General features: G+C 41.2%; 1 protein-coding gene across 2 annotated transcripts in view; it reads left to right on the top strand.

Annotated features, from left to right (window-relative positions):
* Positions 1–19,513, top strand: part of DNAJC8 (DnaJ heat shock protein family (Hsp40) member C8) — a 110,242-nt gene extending 90,729 nt beyond the window's left edge. The window contains exons 6-9 of one of the 2 annotated variants that reach the window (XM_073666457.1): positions 1,163–1,234; positions 7,349–7,440; positions 13,893–13,968; positions 18,279–19,513. In XM_073666457.1, coding sequence (XP_073522558.1) covers positions 1,163–1,234; positions 7,349–7,440; positions 13,893–13,968; positions 18,279–18,401 — 363 coding nt within the window. In that variant the 3' untranslated portion in view covers positions 18,402–19,513. The remainder of the gene's footprint in view (positions 1–1,162; positions 1,235–7,348; positions 7,441–13,892; positions 13,969–18,278) is intronic. The other variant, XM_073666464.1, reaches the window with a different exon arrangement.
* Positions 19,514–24,051: the final 4,538 nt, after the last annotated feature.

The following is a 24,051-nucleotide window of genomic DNA, read 5'->3' as shown; positions in this document are numbered from 1 at the left end:
TCAAACAAGCCATCATCAGAGGGCTGAGGCTGCGGTCACTGCCAAAGCCTCAGCTTCCACCTTGAAACAAAGCGTCATTAGTGATGCCCATTTTATGGGCTGGGCTAGTTCTGAGAATGTGTTGGTTGTTAATTCCGATGTGTGCTTAGTAGGATCTTGTCACTGTGCACTATTCTTCTCCGTGCTCAGTGACAATGTGCTTTCTCACACTTACGGGGGTGAAGCTTGTCTCTGCTTTTCCTGCACATGAAGTAATCTTCTTACAATGTGCGCTCTCTTACCGGCTCATCACTTTTCAGAGCCAGCAAGAGATCGCATTGTCGCATTGTCACTCTGCATATTGCACAGTGACAAAATCCTACTGAGCATACATCAGAATTGACAGCTAACGCATGCTCAATAGAGCAGCTCCTGAAACAGACATCACTGATGAAGCTTCATTTCAGGATGTGGACAGTGACTGTGGAAGTGACCGCAGCCTCTTCCCACTGATATTAGCTTATTTGAGTATCCCATCATGCACTAGGGAGTTCTAAAACAAAGAATCATCAACAGTAAGTAAGTAAAAAAAAGTAGCAGTTAGAAAGCATTTTTTTAAATTAAAGTACACAAGAAAAAATTGAGTTATTACATTAAATGGACATTTAGGATTAAATTAAATGTTAGTTTTGACCACCCTGTTAACCCCTTGGCCACTTTACAGTACATGTACAGCATCTGCACAATCGCTATATGGCGCTCACTTCTCAACCGTTTGACCCCTTAATGACAGTCATCACTATTTCATGATATGGCCAGTTTAACATGCTAAAGTTGGTGAATAGTTCTCTTTAATGATTTTCCCACACATACAACCCCCTACTTCACATGCCCTAATATTTATATCAATTAGATAGTGGGTCTTCCATTTTGGACTCTCCACCAAGGAGTCAAGACAGAGATGCCTCAAAAAAAGGGATTGCCACTCTGAAGTTCTCAACAAAACAATGTGATACAGGAGTAAATGAGTGGCTGCACATAGCTGTCTTAGAGGGTTAAAAAATTGGAGCCATGGTCATTTAATTCTCAGAGCCTCCTCTATTTAAAAGTGGTCTTTCAAATGGGGTACACTTTTTACTATCTGATGATAGTGATTTGAATTTTTTCTTAATTTTTTGTTTAGGTAAAAGAAAAGAAGAAGCAATTAAAAAAAGAAGGAAAGCCAATAGACGTTGAAGAAGATGACCCTGAAATTGTAAGTAGCAGCAAAGGATTGCATTGGATGAAAGAATAAAGCTATACATATAACGAGGTTTGCTTATGTATGTGAAGAGTTTCTCCATTTTTAAGAAATAAACAATGACTATTGCATGGTTATGATATGGCTGACTGCTGTAAGCATGGCTGCAGTGAAAACATAGTCTCTCAATCTCAGTCTTACTAGTAAGACAATCCTACAAAGTGTCGTAGCAAAAGTCTTATCTAGTTTATTAGTGTTTTGCTCAATTAATACATTAAATTAGCACTAAGCGGTGGACAGGATATGATCAGATTCTTCCATGACCTATACATTTTCTGTGATGGGTATTACAGGTATAAGCAGTAGAGTGATTGAAGAAATAGTGGATTTTTTCCATGCTGCTGGTGGACTGATGGAAAGGATCCAGGGTAGACAAGGGCAGTATTTATGTGGTTTTATTATTGATGTGTCTTGAAGTAGACACACTCCTTCTTCAGGATAAAACCTCAATGCAGACACATTAACAGACAGCAGTAAAGGATTGTATTTCGAATAAAGGCACCAAAGGGGCACATGATGTGTCAAAGTTCACTTCTTATCCGTTACAATAAAAAGCAAGTAAAAATGGCCAAGCATTAAAATTACAACCTTATGCATAAGAATCTATTCGGAACAGAACCAAATGTGACTTGTGTTTAGAAGTAAAAGGTTTTTTGTTTGTTTTTTGGCAAAAATTCCAGGGAAAAAATAAAAACTATATATAAAATAATAGATTTGAACCAATGTTTTTGGAATTCCAAAAACATTGGTTCAAAATAAATAAATATATAAATTATAATATATATATTGCTCAAAAAAATAAAGGGAACACTCAAATAACACATCCTAGATCTGAATGAATGAAATATTCTCATTGAATACTTTGTTCTGTACAAAGTTGAATGTGCTGACAACAAAATCACACAAAAATCATCAATGGAAATCAAATTTATTAACCAATGGAGGCCTGGATTTGGAGTCACCCCCAAAATGAAAGTGAAAAAACACACTACAGGCTGATCCAACTTTGATGTAATGTCCTTAAAACAAGTCAAAATGAGTCTCAGTATTGTGTGTGGCCTCCACGTGCCTGTATGACCTCCCTACAACGCCTGGGCATGCTCCTGATGAGGTTTCGGATGGTCTCCTGTGAGATCTCCTCCCAGACCTGGATTAAAGCATCCGCCAACTCCTGGACAGTCTGTGGTGCAACGTGACGCTGGCGGATGGAGCGAGACATGATGTCCCAGATGTGCTCAATCGGATTTAGGTCTGGGGAAAGGACGGGTCAGTCCATAGCTTCAATGCCTTTATCTTGCAGGAACTACTGACACACTCCAGCCACATGAGGTCTGGCATTGTCCTGCATTAGGAGGAACCCAGGGCCAACCGCACCAGCATATGGTCTCACAAGGGGTCTGAAGATCTCATCTCGGTACCTAATGGCAGTCAGGCTACCTCTGGCGAGCACATGGAGGGCTGTGCGGCCCTCCAAAGAAATGCCACCCCACACCATTACTGACCCACTGCCAAATTGGTCATGCTGAAGGATGTTGCAGGCAGCAGATCGCTCTCCACGGCATCTCCAGACTCTGTCACGTCTGTCACATGTGCTCAGTGTGAACCTGCTTTCACCTGTGAAGAGCACAGGGCACCAGTGGCGACTTTGCCAATCCTGGTGTTCTGTGGAAAATGCAAAGCATCGTGCACAGTGTTGGCCTGTGAGCAGAACCCCCATCTGTGGACGTCGGGCCCTCATACCAACCTTATGGAGTTGGTTTCTAACCGTTTCTGCTGACACATGCACATTTGTGGCCTGCTGGAGGTCATTTTGCAGGGCTCTGGCAGTGATCCTCCTGTTCCTCCTTGCACAAAGGCGGAGGTAGCGGTCCTGCTGCTGGGTTGTTGCCCTCCTACGGCCCCCTCCACATCTCTTGGTGTACTGGCCTGTCTCCTGGTAGCACCTCCAGCCTCTGGACACTACGCTGACAAACCTTCTTGCCACAGCTCGCATTGATGTGCCATCCTGGATGAGCTGCACTACCTGAGCAACTTCTGTGGGCTGTAGAGTCCATCTCATGCTACCACGAGTGTGAAAGCACAACCAACATTCAAAAGTGACCAAAACATCAGTCAGAAAGCATTGGTACTGAGATGTGGTCTGTGGTCCCCATCTGCAGAACCACTCCTTTTTTGAGGGTGTCTTGATAATTGCCAATAATTTCCATCTACTCCATTTGCACAACAGCATGTGAAATTGATTGTCAATCAGTGTTTCTTCCTAAGTGGACAGTATGATTTCACAGAGGTTTGATTTACTTGGCGTTATATTCTGTTGTTTAAGTGTTCCCTTTATTTTTTTGAGCAGTGTGTGTGTGTGTGTGTGTGTGTGTATGTGTGTGTGTATATATATATATATATATATATATATATATATATATATATATATATATATATTATGATATTTATATACGGTGGGGGAAATAAGTATTTGATCCCTTGCTGTTTTTGTAAGTTTGCCCACTGACAAAGACATGAACAGTCTATAATTTTAACATTGAAAAAAAAGTCAAGAAAATCACATTGTATAAATTAGATACATTTATTTGCATTTTGCAGTGAAAAATAAGCATTTGATCCCCTACAAACCCTTATGAGTTCTGGCTCCTACAGACCAGTTAGACACTCCTAATCAACTTGTTACCTGCATTAAAGACAGCTGTATAAAAGACTCTGTCAACAGACTCAATTAATCAGTCAGACTCTAACCTCTACAACATGGGCAAGACCAAAGAGCTTTCTAAGGATGTCAGGGACAAGATCATAGACCTGCACAAAACCATAAGTAAGTCGCTGGGTGAGAAGGAGACAACTGTTGGTGCAATAGCAAGAAAATGGAAGAAATACAAAATGACTGTTAATCGACATCGACCTGGGGCACCATGCAAAATCTCACCTCATGGAGTATCCTTGATCATGAGGAAGGTGAGAGATCAGCCTAAAACTAAATGGGGGGAACTTGTTAATGATCTCAAGGCAGCTGGGACCACATTTACCAAGAAAACCATTAGTACTGCAGTGCCTGCAAGGTCCCCCTGCTCAAGAAGGCACATGTGCAGGCCCGTCTGAAGTTTGCCAATGAACACCTGGAGGATTCTGTGAGTTATTGGGAGAAGGTGCTCTGGTCACATGAGACAACAATTGAGTTCTTTGGCATTAACTCAACTCGCCGTGTTTGGAGGAAGAGAAATGCTGCCTATGACCCAAAGAACGCCGTCCCCACTGTCAAGCATGAAGGTGGAAACATTATGTTTTGGGGGTGTTTCTCTGCTAAGGGCACAGGACTACTTCACCGCATCAATGGATGCCGCCATGTACCGTAAAATCCTGAGTGACAACCTCCTTCCCTCTGCCAGGACATTAAAAATGGGTCGTGGCTGGGTCTTCCAGCAAGAAAATGACCCAAAACATACAGCCAAGGCAACAAAGGAGTGGCTCAAAAAGAAGCACAGTAAGGTCATGGAGTGGCCTAGCCAGTCTCCAGACATCAATCCCATAGAAAACTTATGGAGGGAGTTGAAGCTCAGAGTTGCCAAGCGGCAGCCTCAAAATCTGAATGACTTAGAGATGATCTGCAAAGAGGAGTGGACCAAAATTCCTCCTGAGATGTGTGCAAACCTCATCAACTACAAAAACATCTGACTGCTGTGCTTGCCAACAAGGGTTAAGTGTTGTTTGCCAGAGGAATCAAATACTTATTTCTCACTGCAAAATGCAAATAAATTTATCTAATTTATACAATATGATTGTTTATTTTTTTTTGTATATTCTATCTCTCAATGTTAAAATTAACATGTCTTTGTCAGTGGGAAAACTTACAAAAACAGCAAGGGATCAAATAATTATTTCCTTCACTGTATATACATTTTTTTCCCCCAAAAAATTTATACAAAATAAACAAAAAAAAGCGTTTTCCTTCTAAAAACAAGTCACATTTGGTTCTGTTCAGAATAGAATTCTTATGCGTATGGTTGTAATTTTAATGTTTGGACATTTTAACTCTCTTAATGTAATGGATAAGAGGTCTACTTTAACACATCATGTGCGCTTTTATTTGAATACCAATCCTTTATATCTGTCTGTCTGTTACGCTGTGTGCCCACAATGCGTTTTTTAAGCGTTTCCGCAGCGGCAAAAACGCTTAAAAAATGCATGGTAGAGGGCCTGCAATGTTCCCCAATGATAATCCGCATGTGCTATGCACATGCTGCGGAAATTTCCGCTGCGGATTATCATTGCGGAAAAAAACACAGCACTACCAATTATTTTGCGGAAGTGCTGCATTTTTGCCGCCATTGACTTGCATTAGAACGCATGGATTACGCTTCACTACATATGTAGATGCGCATTCCACGCTTTCTAATGTGCGGATGGTACCCAGGTCTAGAGGAGAGGAGACTCTCCTCCGGACCCCGGTACCATAGAAATTGTAAAAAAAAAAGAATAAAATAAAAAATAAATATTATACTTGCCTTCTGATGGCCTCCGGTGTGCTTGCCGGCAGCTCGCGATGGACTGGAGGACCTGCGCTGACGTCGGTCATGTGATGCGTCACGCGACGCTGACGTCGGCAGGTCCTTCAGTGCAGTGTACCGCGATCTGCCGGCAGTCAGCACCGAGTGAAGCAAGACTGCGAGGGCCATCAGAAGGTAAGTATAGATTTATTTTTTACCATTCTTTACGGTCACACTATATAAATCCATGCTGTTTACATGGATTTATATAGTGTGACCAAGTTGTCAAGCACTTTCCAAGTGATGCTAAAATCGCTTGGAAAGCGCTTGTCAACCCACATGCGGAAATGCATGTGAAGAACGCTTCACATCCGCATGTCCCTGGCAGGAAAACCGCATGTACAATCCGCATGTACAATCCGCATGTACAATCCGCATGTGCAATCCGCATGTGCAATCTGCATGTACAATCCACACGCGTTTTTTTCTGCCAGGGAGATGCAGAAATGCTCAGGAAAAATCCGGAGTATTTCTGCATCGTTGGCACATAGCCTTAATGTGTCTGCATTGGGGTGATATGCTAAAGAAGTGTCTACTTCGAAATGCGTCAATAATAAAACCGCATAAATACAGCCTGTGTGTACCCTGGATCCTTTCCATCAGTCCACCAGCAGTGTGGGAAAAATCCACTATTTCTTCAATCACACAATTTCTGGTATGGCGACCTGTGGATTTGCAGCCCCTGACTATCTCAAAATTCTTTAATTGTTGTGTATCATACAACCTCATCAGTTGAGTACTCCCCATTTAAAGCGAACCTGTCACCAACCAAAATTCTGTTCACCTGCTGATATGGGGTTAATCTGCAGGTTAATAGCATTACTAACCTGCATGTAGCCTAATGCTGCAGGGAGAAATGTAACTTTATTCCCCCCAGCAGCATTTGGTTTCAGTCATGGGGTCGGTGCCAGCACTGGTTTAGTTACTGCTCCGATGATGCAGGGCGGCCGCTGTAACAGCGCCCCCGACCCTGACTGACAGCCGGTCCCAATGTAGAGCCAGTGTCAGTCACAGCGGGGGGCTTGATTACAGCCTCTGTTCTGTATACTCGGAGCACTGACTGAACCAGCACTGCCCCCGACTGAACCGAATGCTGGTGAGGAGAATAAAGTTCATTTTCTCCCCACAGCATTCTACTACGCGCGGCTGCCGATTAACAGCGTTTTTGCTGGTGACCAGATCCCTTTTAAGACCCTATTGCACTTGTTTGCTCCCCAGGTCCTGAATATGGAGTAGAGGCAGAGCAGGAGAATAGGTTGCTATCCATAATGGAAAGGCACGGAGATGAGGACCTTAAGATGCAGCTGCCTGCTGCTGGAATAATCACTAATTTTTGTAATACTGGCTACACCTAGAGTCCTTTCTATAATGTAATTTTATTAATGATTGCATTGTTGAAAAACCACTTGTTTGCCTCTTTAGTGGGAGTTTGCCATTTATTTATGAACATGGGTGCGTGAACCTAATGTATGGTAAGCAAAGACATATTGGTGAATAAGGGCTTTTTTACTTTCAGTTTAAACAGGCTGTATATAAACAAACCATGAAGCTTTTTGCAGAGCTGGAAATTAAAAGGAAAGAAAGAGAAGCCAAAGAAATGCATGAAAGGTTTGTATGCAGGAGTTTGTTTGTGAATGTGCACTTTGAGAGATTATTACAGTGCCCGAATGGCTACAGTATGTAATCCAAGAGCCAGCAATGGGGGTAACGCATAGTAAAGTTATATGAAATAATATATACCATGAGTTTTTTTCTTAACCCTTTGTGATCAGATTTTTTTTCCCTCTCTATTTCTTCTAAGAGCCATAACTTTTATTTTTTTCTGTCGACATAGCCTTATGTGGGCTTTTTTATTTGCATTTTACCATTTAATGTACTGGAAACCAGGGGGGTGAATTCTAAGTGCCATGAAATGGTAAAAATCCACAATTCCACTAATGTTTTTGTTTTTACAGCGTTCATTGTTAAAGAGGTTGTCCACTACTTTTACATTGATAACCTATCCGTAGGTGATTGGCCGGGGTCCGACACCCGGCACCCCTGCTGATTAGCTGTTATCGGCGGCCACCAGCCGGAAATACTCACAGATGCTCCATCTACTTGTAGAGGCAGTCGCAGATGCTACACATCCGCCTCCTATTGATTTGCATAGGAGACAGATGTGCAGTATCAAGCCCCAGCCACTACAAGTAGATGGAGCAGCTTGGCAAGTGAGTACTTTCTGCCAACACTGATAACCGCTAATCGGTGGGGGTGCTGGATGTCGGACCCTGGTCAATCAGACTGATGACCTATCCTAAGGATAGGTCATTTAATATAAAAGCAGTGAATAACCACTTTAATCCTACTAAACTGTTATGTTGCCAGATTGTTTTTACACAGCTTAAGTTTTTTTTTATATTTTAATAGTTAAAAAAAAATGCTGAACTTTGGAAAATAAACAAATAATTGGGGTTTATATACAGTACAGACCAAAAGTTTGGACACACCTTCTCATTTGAAGATTTTTCTGTATTTTCATGACTATAAAAATTGTACATTCACACTGAAGGCATCAAAACTATGAATTAACACATGTGGAATTATATAGTTAACAAAAAAGTGTGAAACAACTGAAAATGTCTTATATTCTAGGTTCTTCAAAGTAGCCACCTTTTGCTTTGATGACTGCTTTGCACACTCTTGGCATTCTCTTGATGAGCTTCAAGAGGTAGTCACCGGAAATAGTCTTCCAACAATCTTGAAGGAGTTCCCAGAGATGCTTAGCACTTGTTGGCCCTTTTGTCTTCACTCTGCGGTCCAGCTCACCCCAAACCATCTCGATTGGGTTCAGGTCTGGTGACTGTGGAGGCCAGGTCATCTGGCGTAGCACCCCATCACTCTCTCTCTTGGTCAAATAGCCCTTACACAGCCTGGAGGTGTGTTTGGGGTCATTGTCCTGTTGAAAACTAAATGATGGTCCAACTAAACGCAAACCGGATGGAATAGCATGCCGCTACAAGATGCTGTGGTACCCATGCTGGTTCAGTATGCCTTCAATTTTGAATAAATCCCCAACAGTGTCACCAGTAAAGCACCCCCACACCATCATACCTCCTCTTCCATGCTTCACGGTGGGAACCAGGCATGTAGAGTCCATCCGTTCACCTTTTCTGCGTCGCCCAAAGACACGGTGGTTGGAACCAAAGATCTCAAATTTGGACTCATCAGACCAAAGCAGATTTCCACTGGTCTAATGTCCATTCCTTGTGTTCTTTAGCCCAAACAAGTCTCTTCTGCTTGTTGCCTGTCCTTAGCAGTGGTTTCCTAGCAGCTATTTTACCATGAAGGCCTGCTGCACAAAGTCTCCTCTTAACAGTTGTTGTAGAGATGTGTCTGCTGCTAGAACTCTGTGTGGCATTGACCTGGTCTCTAATCTGAGCTGCTGTTAACCTGCGACTTCTGAGGCTGGTGACTCGGATAAACTTAGCCTCAGAAGCAGAGGTGACTCTTGGTCTTCCTTTCCTGGGGCGGTCCTCATGTGAGCCAGTTTCTTTGTAGCGCTTGATGGTTTTTGCAACTGCACTTGGGGACACTTTCAAAGTTTTCCCAATTTTTCGCACTGGCTGACCTTCATTTCTTAAAGTAATGATGACCACTCGTTTTTCTTTACTTAGAATTTGTATTATGGCAAGAAAAAAAGCAGCTAACAGTCTATTCAGTAGGACTATCAGCTGTGTTTCCACCAGACTTCTGCACAACACAACTGATGGTCCCAACCCTATTTATAAGGCAAGAAATCCCACTTCTTAAACCTGACAGGGCACACCTGTGAAGTGAAAACCATTTCCGGTGACTACCTCTTGAAGCTCATCAAGAGAATGCCAAGAATGTGCAAAGCAGTCATCAAAGCAAAAGGTGGCTACTTTGAAGAACCTAGAATATAAGACATATTTTCAGTTGTTTCACACTTTTTTGTTAAGTATATAATTCCACATATGTTAATTCATAGTTTTGATGCCTTCAGTGTGAATGTGCAATTTTCATAGTCATGAAAATGCTGAAAAATCTCTTTAAATGAGAAGGTGTGTCCAAACTTTTGGTCTGTACTGTGTGTATGTGTATGTATGTGTGTGTATATATATATATATATATATATATATAATTTTTTATTTATTTATTTTTTTCTTTTATTGCATATTTTTGGAGAATGGGGACTACCAAAAACCACCATTTTTGGCATTTTTTTATTCTTTCACTTCCAAGTGTTTACCATATGCAATAAATATTTTTACATTTTAAGTTTGGACAATTAGCATGCAGAAATACCAAATAATATTATTTTTTACACTTTGTTTTACATCTGAAGAAAAGGGGGGTTTACTTGTAGAAAAGCTAATTCCAATTTTTTTAACTAGTCCCCATAGGGGAGTTGAAACAATACTATGGTTTTGCAACGTATTGAGAAATTGACAATCTCTTATGAAGCCCCACTACAAAATCTTTTTTTTTTCCCCCTTAAGTCCTGTTTTTTCCACAGTCTCCCAAACAAGACCATGGTTAGATGAAGGGCTGCCACTGCCTCAAGTTTAGCCTACCACAGGCTGGGTTTAAAAAAAAGGAGATCTCACACGGCAGACATGAGCAGCCTTCAGGATTTGCAAACCTATAGTCATTTCAAAGTGACTGCCACCATGCTGAAGCCTGTTAAATTTCGCTGTTGCGCTTGCCAGTGGTATTTAAGAGATTAACCCCTTAAGGATCCTGACATTTTCCATTTTTGTATTTTCGTTCTTTGCTCCCCTTGTTCCCAGAGCGGTTTTATTTTTTGGTCAATATGGCCATGTGAGGGCTTATTTTTTGCGGGACAAGTTGTACTTTTGAACGACATCACTGGTTTTACCATATCTTGTACGGGAAAACGAGAAAAAAATTCCAATTGCGGTGAAATTGCAAAAAAAAGTGCAATACCACAGATGGTTTTTATATATTTTTTTTTACCACATTCACTGAATGCTAAAACTGACCTGCCATTATTATTCTCCAGGTCATTATGAGTTCGTAGACACCAAACATGTATAGGTTCTTTTCTATTTAAGTGGTGAAAAAAAAAATCCAAAGTTTGCTTAAAAAAAAAAAAGGCGCCATTTTCCAAGACCTGTAGCGTCTCCATTTTTCGGGATCTGGGGCCGGGTGAGGGCTTATTTTTTGCGCGCCAAGCTGAAGTTTTTATTGATACCATTTTGGGGTAGATCCGATGTTTTGATCGCCCGTTATTGCATTTTATTGCAATGTTGCTTCAACCAAAAAACATAATTCTGGCGTTTAGAATTTTTTTTCTCATTACGCCGTTTATCGATGGGATTATTTCTTTTTTTTTATATTGATAGATCGGGCGATTCTGAACGCGGCGATACCAAATATGTGTGTGTGTTTTTTTTTTTTTTGTTTTTTTTTTGAATGGGGTGAAAGGGGGGGTGATTTAAACTTTTTATATTTTTTAAATTTTTTAAAAACATTTTTTTTTACACTTTTTGCTTGCCTCTATAGTCTCCATAGGAGACTATAAGCAGCAGCTGTCTGATCGCCTCTGCTACATAGAGGTGATCAGCAGATGACCTCTATGTAGCAGAAATTCTCCTGTGCTATGAGCGCCGACCACTAGGTGGCGCTCACAGTGATCAGTACATGACAACCACTGGAGTATGCTGCAGACCCAGGGTTGTCATGCCCACCCATCAGTGACCCGCGATCACGTGACTGGGTAACCGATGGGCGGGGTAAGTGACGTGCTTCCGGCTCGGCGCTGTTAAATGCCGCGGTCAGAGATTGACAGCGGCATTTAGCATTTTAACAGCCGCGGGTGGATCGCGATTCCACCCGCGGCTGTTGTGGGCACATGTCAGCTGTATAAATCAGCTGACATGTGCCCGGTTCAATGTGGGCTCAGCACTGGAGCCCGCGCTGAACTATACTCCCCAGGCTGTAAAGGGGTTAAACTGATGCGAATGGATCTAGCTTAGATTGCATCAGTTACTGTTGACTAATACAGTTATATGAAAAAGTTTAGGCACCCCTATTAATCTTAAGCTTAGTGTTTTATAAAAATTGGTGTTTTTGCAACAGCTATTTCAGTTTGATATATGTAATAACTGTTGGACACAGTAATGTTTCTGCCTTGAAATGAGGTTTATTGTACTAACAGAAAATGTGCAATCTGCATTCAAACAAAATTTGACAGGTGCATAAGTATGGGCACCCTTATCATTTTCTTGTTTTAAATACTCCTACCTACTTTTTACTGACTTACTAAAGCACTTTTTTTGGTTTTGTAACCTCATTGAGCTTTGAACTTCATAGCCAGGTGTATGCAATCATGAGAAAAGCTACTTAAAGTGGCCACTTGCAAGTTGTTCTCCTGTTTGAATCTCCTCTGAAGAGTGGCATCATGGGCTCCTCAAAACAGCTGTCAAATGATCTGAAAACAAAGATTATTCAACATAGTTGTTCAGGGGAAGGATACCAAAAGCTGTCTCAGAGATTTAACCTGTCAGTTTCCACTGTGAGGAACATAGTAAGGAAATGGAAGAACACAGGGACAGTTCTTGTTAAGGCCAGAAGTGGCAGGCCAAGAAAAACATCAGAAAGGCAGAGAAGAAGAATGGTGAGATCAGTCAAGGACAATCCTCAGACCACCTCCAGAGAGCTGCAGCATCAATTTGCTGCAGATGGTGTCACTGTGCATCGGTCAACTATACAACACACTTTGCACAAGGAGAAGCTGTATGGGAGAGTGATGCGAAAGAAGCCGTTTCTGCAAGCACGCCACAAACAGAGTCGGCTGAGGTATGCAAAAGCACATTTGGGGAAGCCAATTTCTTTTTGGAAGAAGGTCCTGTGGACTGATGAAACCAAGATTGAGTTGTTTGGTCATACAAAAAGGCGTTATGCATGGCGGCAAAAAACACAGCATTCCAAGAAAAACACTTGCTACCCACAGTAAAATTTGGTGGAGGTTCCATCATGCTTTGGGGCTGTGTGGCCAATGCCGGCACCGGGAATCTTGTTAAAGTTGAGGAACATGGATTCCACTCAGTATCAGCAGATTCTTGACAATAATGTTCAAGAATCAGTGACAAAGTTGAAGTTACGCAGGGGATGGATCTTTCAGCAAGACAATGATCCAAAACACCACTCCAAATCTACTCAGGCATTCATGCAGAGGAACAATTACAATGTTCTGGAATGGCCATCCCAGTCCCCAGACCTGAATATCATTGAACATCTGTGGGATCATTTGAAGAGGGCTGTCCATGCTCGGCGACCATCAAACTTGACTGAACTGGAATTGTTTTGTAAAGAGGAATGGTCAAAAATACCTTCATCCAGGATCCAGGAACTCATTAAAAGCTACAGGAAGCGACTAGAGGCTGTTATTTTTGCAAAAGGAGGATCTACTAAATATTAATGTCACTTTTCTGGTGGGGTGCCCATACTTATGCACCTGTCAAATTTTGTTTGAATGCAGATTGCACATTTTCTGTTAGTACAATAAACCTCATTTCAAGGCAGAAATATTACTGTGTCCAACAGTTATTACATATATCAAACTGAAATAGCTGTTGCAAAAACACCAATTTTTTATAAAACATTTAGCTTAAGATTAATAGGGGTGCCCAAACTTTTTCATATAACTGTAGCTGTGTAGAACAGCCCGCACTCACACTGCATGGAGCAGGCTCAGGTACTGAGCCCTGTCCATACAGTGTTGGCACATGGTCACCGTACAAGTAGGCGGCTGTTGCTAAGGGGTTAAAGTAGTCATTGTTCAGGGGTTGTCCCAAAATCAAAACTTGTCATGTATCATATATCCACAGATTCATAATTGCATATCCAAAAGGCAATTCAGCATTGAGTAAAGATGACTGAATAGGGGCCAGTTTAAATTCATTAAGTACAATATTGCCCAATTTCCATAAGTTTTTTTTTTCTTCCTTCTTAAATGGAAAATCAACAGTTCATTAATCTATACAATAGCCTTTAATTATTGAAGTGATGTTTTTTTTTTATTTCAATTTCAGGAAAAGGCAGCGAGAGGAAGAAATAGAAGCTCAGGAAAAGGCTAAACGTGAAAGGGAATGGCAGAAAAACTTTGAGGTGTGTCTAATATCTTATGTAATGAACAAGCCAAATGGAATGACCAAAAGATTTGCTGGTGTAAAACTGGCCTTACATTGCTGGTTTTGAATTGTACCTGTTCGCAGATGGCTTATTTTACATTTAATAACTAGACTTTGGGCCCACTAGTGATGGCAATTGCACTAAACTGACTGATCGAAGTGTGAATGTTTCCGCTGCTTTCCAGCATCATGAAAAAGTGACTGAAATAAAACAGATGGTCTAAAACTAAAATCCCACTGCATCTCTGTTGAAGTATAAGGGTATAGTCAACTAGTAGACTGTAGTGGGCAAAAAGAAGCCATTCTGTAAATGGTTTGGCCACAATAGATCAGGAGCTTGCAATTAAATAGTGCTTCAGAGTGGAAATAACCAGACAAACCGTTATCTGATATGAAATGACTGGACCTCCTATGCCTGTTTCCAGAGTAGACTATCTCCAAGTGATCTAGGTCAACAACAATGACTCCTTCTCCACTCTTTGACTCCTCTATTTTTTGTGGGTTCCTGTCTTTCCTGCAATTCCCTGCTGAAATCTGTATTGTTTTTTGCTTCCTCCCCTGCCCAGGAGTTGTGGTATGTTCCGTACATGGTCAGACACAACCATTGATTAAAATGAACTTTTTTTGTGGGAAAACCCCTTTAAACTTCATGGGTGCCAATAACAATGAGCAGGACTGGTAAATACATTTTTTTTTGCTCATTCATAGCTGGTTAGTAGTGATGAGCGAGCATGCTCGGGTGTTTTCCGAGTATTTGCAGCGTGCTCGAATGTTATATTTGAGTCACTGTGTGTGCATGATTTGCGACTGACAGCTTTAATACATGTGAGGAATGCTTGTTTGTTAGACAGCTTTAATACACATGAAGAATGTCTAACAGTCTTAAATCATGCACACGGAGTGACTTAAACATAACATTCGAGCACGCTGCAAATACTCGGCGAGCACCCGAGCATGCTCGCTGAAAGGGTTAACAGAACATACTCGCTCATCACTACTGGTTATACCCAAGCTGCGTTTGTCTCCTCAATGAATTTGACAAAGATTTTACAGCTGGTACTCTAACATGTTTCCTTCTAGAAAATAAAATTGTGGGTTCTGCTAGTTATGACAGGCAACCCAGGCCCTGATTTAGCATAGCATCTCCACTCGCATTTTACATCTACTGGTAATATGTTTCTTATCAGTTGATGTTTTAGTTTTACACTATATGTAGCAAGATTCATGTATTCCAGGAAAAAAAGCTTAAAGCGTACATGTCATTTTAGGTGACTTCAGCACAAGCTTTCCTTGTGTGTGCATGGGGAGACTTGTATATGGTATTTTTTCACCAGATAAACCCTCTCCAGTCTCCATCTCTAATTTTCAGTTGTTTTAGTGGAGACTAGCTGCAATATTGCCTCACATAAACAGACATGAGGGTTTACTCCTCTCCTGTGTAGTTCATGTTCAGAAGCAGCAGCGTTGAAGACATTATGCAGTAGTATGGACAAGTGTAACTGTGACTCCAACATGGGCGTGAAATAAAAGATAAGAAAGCAGCAGCACAATTTCTCACTCTGCGCTTCTCTTCTTTATAGACTTCAATAGTCATTTCTAATCTGATCCTTCAGTGAGCTTGCGGATCGTCTTGATTTAACCCCTTTCTGACCTGGTCAGTAATAGTACGCACCAGGTCGGAAAGGCCAGTTCAGCGGGGTCTCCGGCGCTGAGCCCGCACTGAACTGGGCACGTGTCAGCTGATTCTTACAGCTGACATGTGCCCGCAACAGCCGCGGGTGGAATCGTGATCCACCCGCGGCTAGTTAACCAGTTAAATGCCCCTGTCAATCTCTGACAGTGGCATTTAACTTACACTTCCGGGAAGCGCGTCCTAGGCCCCGCCCATCGGTGAGCCCGTCACGTGATCACGGGTCAACAATGGGTGGGCATGACAACCCAGGGTCTGCAGCAGACCCCTGTGGTTGTCATGTCTCAATTGCTATGAGCGCCACGCAGTGGTCAGCACACATAGCAAGTGAGCATTTCTCCTGCATACAAGCGATCTGCTCATCGCCTGTATGCAGTAGAAGCAATCAGACAGCTGCTGCTTCTAGTCTCCTCTGGAGACTATAGAAGCAAGCAGAAAGTGTAAAAAAAAAAATGCTTTTAAAAATATAAAAGTTTTAAATCGCCCCCCTTTCGCCCCACTCAAAATAAAATACTAAAAAAAAAAATAAACACATACACACATTTGGTATCACCGCTTTCAGAATCGCCCGATCTATCAATATAAAAGAAGAATTAATCCGATCGGTAAACTGCGTAACGAGAAAAAAATTCTTAACGCCAAAATTATGTTTTTTTTGGTCGCTGCAATGTTTTAATAAAATGCAATAACGGGCGATCAAAACATCGGATCTACTCTAAAATGGTATCAATAAAAACGACAGCTCAGCGCGCAAAAAATAAGCCCTCACCCAGCCCCAGATCCCAAAAAATGGAGACGCTACAGGTCACAGAAAATGCTTTTTTTTTATTTTATTTTATTTTTTTTTTTTATAGCAAACTTTGGATTTTTTATTCACCACTTAAATAAAAACCTATACATGTTTGGTATCTACAAACTCATAATGACCGGGAGAATAATAATGGCAGGCCAGTTCTAGCAATCAGTGAACGTGGTAAAAAAAAGGACCCAAAAAACAACTGTGGAATTGCATTTTTTTTTTTTTGCAATTTCACCGCATTTGGAATTTTTTTTTCTTGTTTTCCAGCACACGATATGGTAAAACCAGTGATGTCATTCAAAAGTACAACTCGTCCCACAAAAAATAAGCCCTCACACGGCCATATTTACCAAAAAATATAAACGTTCTGGCTCTGGGAACAAGGGGAGCAAAAAACGAAAATGCAAGAACCGAAAAACCCAAGGTCGTTAAAGGGAATCTGTCAGTGGGCTTTTGCATATGGAATTAGTGTCATGGCTCTATAGGTGTTTGCCACCCCCCTTCCCCAATGAAAACTATCGCTTTTTTGCTCCAATGTACCAGTTATGAGAAATCTAGCAGAGCAGCTGATATGCAAATCAGGCTGGAAATGCACTGGAAACTCAGTGTACTTGGAATAAACTTGCCAAATAATTGACCTGTCCCAGTGCATTTCAAGCCTGTTTTACATATAACTTTTCTACTAAATTTTTCATGACTAACACAAAAACTTGCTGACAGGTTACTTTTAGGCCTCATTGGCTCATTCTAATGTTGGTGATTTTTCTTGTACGCCACAAACTGAATGACTTTCATCAGTGTTTTTAATCACTGTTTGATGAATGTCTGTTTTTGCCATCAGATAGTAATCTTTATCCTTTTTTGTTGTATGCTAAAAAAAAGAGAAAAAATGGAGGCTTCTCCTATCAAGGATTCATTGAAAAATTAGCTCGATCAGTGGAAAACTCAATTTTTGTATGTGAAAAACTGACGTATGTCTCAATGAGCCCTTAGGCAAAATGAATTTTAGCCGGTTGTGGTTTTGTTTTTTTAAGTCTATAAGAAATTCTGAAAAAGGAGACCTAAGTGGAAAAAGCTAATTTCTTTGATAACATATATTACAGAGTTTCTTATGCCTTGAATATTATTAGTACAATTAAACATCTATGGGCAGCATTTGAAGACCTCTGGGTTCATCAGGACAGATTAAGCACAGGAAATATGAAATAAGGAATTTATGCAGAAAGTGTATTGAGAAAATGTTATAATTTCTCATTTTTAAAAGAATATATATTTGTTGAGACCAGAAGACCTCCGTTATGGGGTGACTATTCTTTGGATTGTCCAAATGGATTTGGTCTTTGAAGATCTGAAAAAAAAATAGCTTTGACAAATGTGAATGAAAAGAAAAAATTCTGTGAGGGTTGACTCTAAACAATGAAGGATCTCTGTGTGCACCTTTTTTCAAAACAAGTTATAGAAGGTTCATTTCACAGACACTCGCACAAATAAAAATGTTTATACCCAATTATAACAATGTTTCTGAAATGTAAAGATCTAGAGAAACTCAACAACTTTCTAAAATCATGTGATCAAGCAGATACAAAAAAAGCTAAAACCAGAGCCAGTAACTTTTGTTTCTTGAGTAATTCCATGGCTAGCAGTTTGTCAATCAACTTCACAAGAATGGCTACTCTGTAATCATTCAATCTGCCTATTTATGTACTTTTATAACTACGTACACTTACCTGAGTAGTATGTTCTGTTACTATTTGCTTGTTCTTCTTTGAATGCTATTCTTCCTTATCTTTATTTTTAGGAAAGCAGAGACGGGCGTGTTGACAGTTGGAGAAATTTCCAACAACACAAAAAAGGCAAAAAGGAAAAGAAAGCGCGGACATTTTTAAAACCACCGAAAGTGAAAATGGAGCAGAGAGAGTGATTGTCCCCACAGAAGGACATTTATCTCTTCATTGTAAACTTCATTTTACAAGCGTCAGTTTCATCCATTCATTTTTTTTGTATATCTTTTACTGATGGATTACATCCGTCTAGATCATATAAACGTTAACTCTGTTTTGAACTTTTTCTGTTTATTTTATTTTTTTCTTTCTTGTTGGAGAAAAAGCTATAATTTAATGTTTTATACATGAGTGGAGTTCATAGATCATAGTACACATGTGAAAAGCAGAATGCCCAGTTAGGTAAGCAGCATCTTCAAGCATGGTATAGCGATTTCCAAGTTTCTATTCATTTGAGGAGTAATCCATGACCATGAAGAGGCATTGATATGTGTCCAGGTATTTTCATTAAATGCTAGCTTGCCTTCAGGAAATGCTGTGTCTTGTACATGATCGATACATAGCTACTGTCTTATTTCTTTGTAGGTAACGAGATGAGAAGCTTTTCTGTATACCTGATGCAATGCTAGTCATTAACTCAAAAGTTACTTCCCTTTGTAACCCACTGTCAACCTGTGAAGAGCTGCAGAATGTTAACTAGTAACCGCCGTTTTAATTTTCTGTTTTCTAAACTAATAGTACACATGAAAATAAGCAACCTTTTAACATCTCTTTTCTGAGAAATTGGTTTCTTTCCTCTCCTAGATTAATGATTCACTCTCAAGTCATGGGTAAAATCTGTATTCAGTGAAGACAGATTTTCCCATTACTGAGATAGGAGATGGCAGTTGGTGTTTGTAAATGGAGGATTGAGGAGCTGGAGGCAGACACAAACATGCTGCTGCAAGTTCTCCTAAAACAGAGTTCTCCATAGAGTTTTATGAGCATCAACTGCCATTTCCTATCTCAGTAATAAACAAGAAAGTCTGATTCTACCTGTGAATTGAGAATGAAATATCAGTCCACAAGGAGAAAGAAGCGGATTTCTCTAAGTTATCTTACAAAGTTTCTTTTTTTCACTTGATTTATAAAAGAAAAAGAAAGTAAAATTAAAAAGACTGTTGCACTTTAAATACTTGAGTTGGAAGCCAGGTGTGACATTAGATACATGTTAAATGTGTGTTCTACTAATAAATTGTGACATGATACTGTGGGCTGGCTGTCCAAATTTGAGTTCATATTATTTCCCTTTGACGTAAAGTGAAAAAAAAAAGGATTTTTGAACTTGGCATAAAATCTTTTTTGTAACTTCATTGTGGGGATACAGGAAACCATGGGGTGTATGCTGCTGCCACCAGGGGGCTGTCACAAAGAATTACAATGTAAAAAAAAAAAAAAAACTTAGCTCCTGCTCAGCAGGCAACACCCGCCTACTTGCATTAAGCTATTTAGTTAGTGAGAAAAGCAGTAGGAGAAGCAGAAAAATATGAAGAACACGCGCCAAGTGGGACAACAACAACAAAAAAGTGGGTGCTGTGTCCCCCAATGAAGGCTATGAGAAATGGGTTTTACGGTATGTCCTTTTTTCCCCTTAACCCTGACGGCATCGCAGAGAGAAAGGATCCATCCCAAGAAACGGGAAGCCTACAAAATAAAAAGGTGGATCCTCTCCATACGCCTCAGTGTGCTTTCCTGATCCTGTGGGAGACCTACAGTCCTGCACTGCAGGTTGAAGTCACAGGATTGCTCTTTTTCTGTTCTACTTACATGGTAAATTTCTCCAAGTATTTAGCAGGAGGTGTTCTCGGTTTATGGTGCAAGCAGGCTGGATGATCGGGACTCTTCTCTCCCAACCTTGCTTTCCAGGCGTTTGCCTGGAGTGGTGGGGGCGCTGCTTTGCTCCTGGCCTGCTGCTTCTGGGTTTGGAAGATGTGACCAGATGTGACCTGGCAAGCCGGCTCGCGTAATTGCTGGGTCACATGCCTGGCCGTTTCCGGGTTTGTAAGGTGGGCTCAGTTGTGACGCAGCATACCTACTGCACGTAATCACTGGATCACCTGGTCTGTGAGCTTACTTCCCATTGGAAAAACACTCACATTGCTGGCATTAAAGGGATATTGCTGGCTTCATCGGAAGTAGTATCTTTGGATGTACCTCTTGAGGAGTTTGTCTGGACACAGTTTTTTTTTTTTTTTCAGCTGGATTCTTACATGACCAGCGATGCCTAGTAGTGACCTGGCAGATGACCCCTGCCCTACTAGCATGGTAGTTCCACCACATACGATGGCGTGAGTACCATACCATTATTCAGTTGCTGATTTAGTGTTTTATTTGTAAGTTCTATAGGATACCCCCAGGAAGGCTCTATCAAAAAAGTAAAAACAAAGCATGTCTTGTGTAAAGGTAAATTGCTTAATTCTTACGATAAGAGGCTTTGTTGCTCCTCTAAAGAGCAGTTGGTACTAGAGGAGTCTCTCCTATTTTCTGAAGATTAAGACTAGAATCATAGAATGGTAGAGTTGGAGGGGACCTCCTGGGTCATCTGGTCCAACCCCCTGCTCAAAGCAGGATTCACTAAATCATCTCAGACAGATGTCTGTCCAGCCTCTGTTTGAAGACGTCCATTGAAGGGGAACTCACCACCTCTCGTGGAAGCCTGTTCCACTCATTGATCACCCCAACTGTCAAAAAGTTTTTTCTAATATCTAATCTGTGTCTCCTCCCATTCAGTTTCATCCCATTGCTTCTAGTCTTTCCTTGTGCAAATGAGAATAAAGATGATCCTTCTTCAATGTGACACCCCTTGAGATATTTGTAGACAGCTATTAAGTCTCCTCTGTCTTCTTTTTTGCAAGCTAAACATTCCCAAATCCTGTAACCGTTCCTCATAGGACATGGTTTGCAGACTGGTCACCATTCTGGTAACTCTTCTCTGAACTTGCTCCAGTTTGTTGATGTCTTTTTTAAAATGTGGTGTCCAAAACTGGACGCAGTATTTCAGATGAGGTCTGACCAAAGAGGAGTAAAGACCGATAATGACTTCACGTGATCTAGACTGTTTGCTTCTGTTAACCCTAGAGCACTTACCTGGGGCCTCGCAGGCCCGCCCTGTTAATTGTTTTCTATTTTCTGCAAGATTACTTTAGTTAGAATTTTGAAACTCTAGGTATTCCTCAGGTATATAGTTGTTTGTCATTTTTGTTTGAGTTATTCCATGTTATTTGCACACGGGCCTAAAAGGCCCCAGGTATGTGAAAAAGTAGATTTTTATGGTCATGCGTTCTAGGGTTAATACATCCCAGAATTGTATTTGCTTTTTTTGCTGCTGCATCACACTGTTGACTCATGTTCAGTCTATGATCTATTAGTATACCTAAGTCTTTTTCACATGTGCTGTTGCTTAGCTCTATTCCTCCCATTTTGTATATGCTTTTTTCATTTTTATTGCCCAGATGTAGTACTTTGCATTTTTCCCTGTTAAAAACCATTCTCTTAGTTACTGCCCACTGCTCCAGTTTATTTAGGTCTTTTTGAATCCCCTCTCTTCTTTAGTGTTAGCTATCCCTCCTAGCTTTGTGTCATCAGCAAATTTAATCAGTTTACCCTCAATTCCTTCATCTAAATCATTGATAAAGATGTTGAACAATACAGGTCCCAGGACAGAGCCCTGTGGTACCCCACTTGAGACATTCATCCAACTGGATGTGAAGCCATTTACAACCACTCTTTGAGTCCGATCACTAAGCCAGTTATGAATCCACCTAACAGTTGCCTTGTCCATTCCATACTTGGTCATTTTGTTAATAAGGATGCTATGAGATACTTTGTCAAATGCTTTGCTGAAGTCAAGATATACTATATCTACAGCATTTCCCTGATCCACCCAGTCAGTGATTCTGTCATAGAAGGAAATTAAGTTGGTCTGACATGACTTGTTATTTACAAACCCATGCTGACTCTGGTTAATCACTTCATTCTTATCCAGGTACTTACATACATGTTGTTTAATAATTTGTTCAAAGATCTTTCCTGGTATAGAAGTCAGACTCACCGGCCTATAGTTCCCTGGGTCCACCTTCTTCCCCTTTTTGAAGATAGGAACAACATTTGCTCTTCTCCAGTCTTCTGGGACTTCTCCTAATTAAAGATGAAGTCAGAAATATATATATATAAAAAAGTGATATACCAATGTCCCTTCTTCCTCTTCAAACAGATGTAGTATATTATCATGCGTGCACCCCTTAAAGAGCTTCTAAATATATAGGGCACACTAAACCATCAGGTGAGGGGCATTGTGGGAGCTGCTTGTGGCTAAATTAGCAGCTGGTCATCTCACCAGGAGATGGCTGGGTGATCAAAGACACAGCTAGGACGCTGTAGGCTCTGCAGTTTGGCACCTCTAAACATCAGATAAAATCTACAGTGGGGAAAGGACAGACATATACATATGAGTATTGAATGGAATGGGACAGATAAAACAGAAATATTAAGCAGAGAATTCTACCAGTGAGTTGAATCAGGAGAGCAGAGCATTAGATGGCGGCATACACAGCAAGCAGAGGAATTGTGCAGGAGAAGAGCATGTACCTGTGTGAAAAAAGAAGATGGGTGTTAGTCCATGGCCTCTGAAATAACTGCCACTTATCTCTGAAGCCACTTGGCAAAAAAAGACGCGTGCACAACCCAGCATACTCTTCATCTCTCCCTCCATCCTCCCCATTCACCTCCTCCTCCGAATTATTCCTCAACATTCAATCCCCACTTCCCCAGTTGCACTAACAGGAGCTCTATGGAACACTCGCTCCGTCTGCAGCAAACTTTCCTACATCCACGACCTTTTCATTACTAACAAACTTTCCTTCCTCGCCATCACCGAAACATGGCTCACCCCCTCTGACACAGCCTCCCCAGCTGCACTTTCATATGGAGGATTCCACCTTTCCCACACCCCCCGCCCCAACGGCAAACATGGCGGAGGCGTAGGTTTTCTCCTGTCAGATACCTGCGCTTTCACCCAAATATCACTGCCACACTCCGTTACACTCCCCTCTTTTGAGATGCACTGTGTGCGCATCTATCCCCCCTCTGACCTCCAACTGGCCGTCATTTACCGACCCCCAGGGCTAGCCACCACTTTCTTAGACCACTTCACCACCTGGCTGCTTCACTTCCTTTCCACTGACATCCCCACTATCATAATGGGTGACTTCAACATCCCTATTGACACTTCCCACTCGTCTGTCTCTAAGTTCCTGTTCCTCACTTCCTCCTTCGGCCTTGCTCAATGGTCTTCGGCAGCTACTCATAAAGATGGCCACACACTGGACCTCATCTTCACCCGCCTCTGTTCCCTATCTAACCTCTCTAACTCGCCCCTCCCTCTCTCTGACCATAACCTTCTCACATTCTCTACCCTCTCCTCTCCAGGTGCACAATTCCCACTCCACAAACTTACACATGCTCGCAGAAACCTCAAACACCTTGACCTACACTCACTCTGAATCCCTCCTCCCTCTTACAGATATAAACTCCTTACACAATGCAGATGTTGCTGCCGCTTCATATAATACCACAATAGCTGCAGCTCTCGACTCGATCGCCCCTCTCACACACACCAAATCTCGCACAATCAACAGGCAACCCTGGCACACCAAACTTACTAAAGATCTGCGACGGGTCTCCAGGGTTGCGGAGCGGAGATGGAAAAAGTCTCACTCCATCGAGCACTTCATCGCATTCAAACAATCCCTC

The sequence above is a fragment of the Phyllobates terribilis genome, unplaced genomic scaffold, assembly GCF_046119375.1.
Source record: "Phyllobates terribilis strain yellow unplaced genomic scaffold, ASM4611937v1 Scaffold_2__4_contigs__length_985480577, whole genome shotgun sequence".
Lineage (NCBI taxonomy): Eukaryota > Metazoa > Chordata > Amphibia > Anura > Dendrobatidae > Phyllobates > Phyllobates terribilis.
Note: the sequence above shows the minus strand (reverse complement) of the source record. Positions and strands in the feature narration are given on the sequence as shown.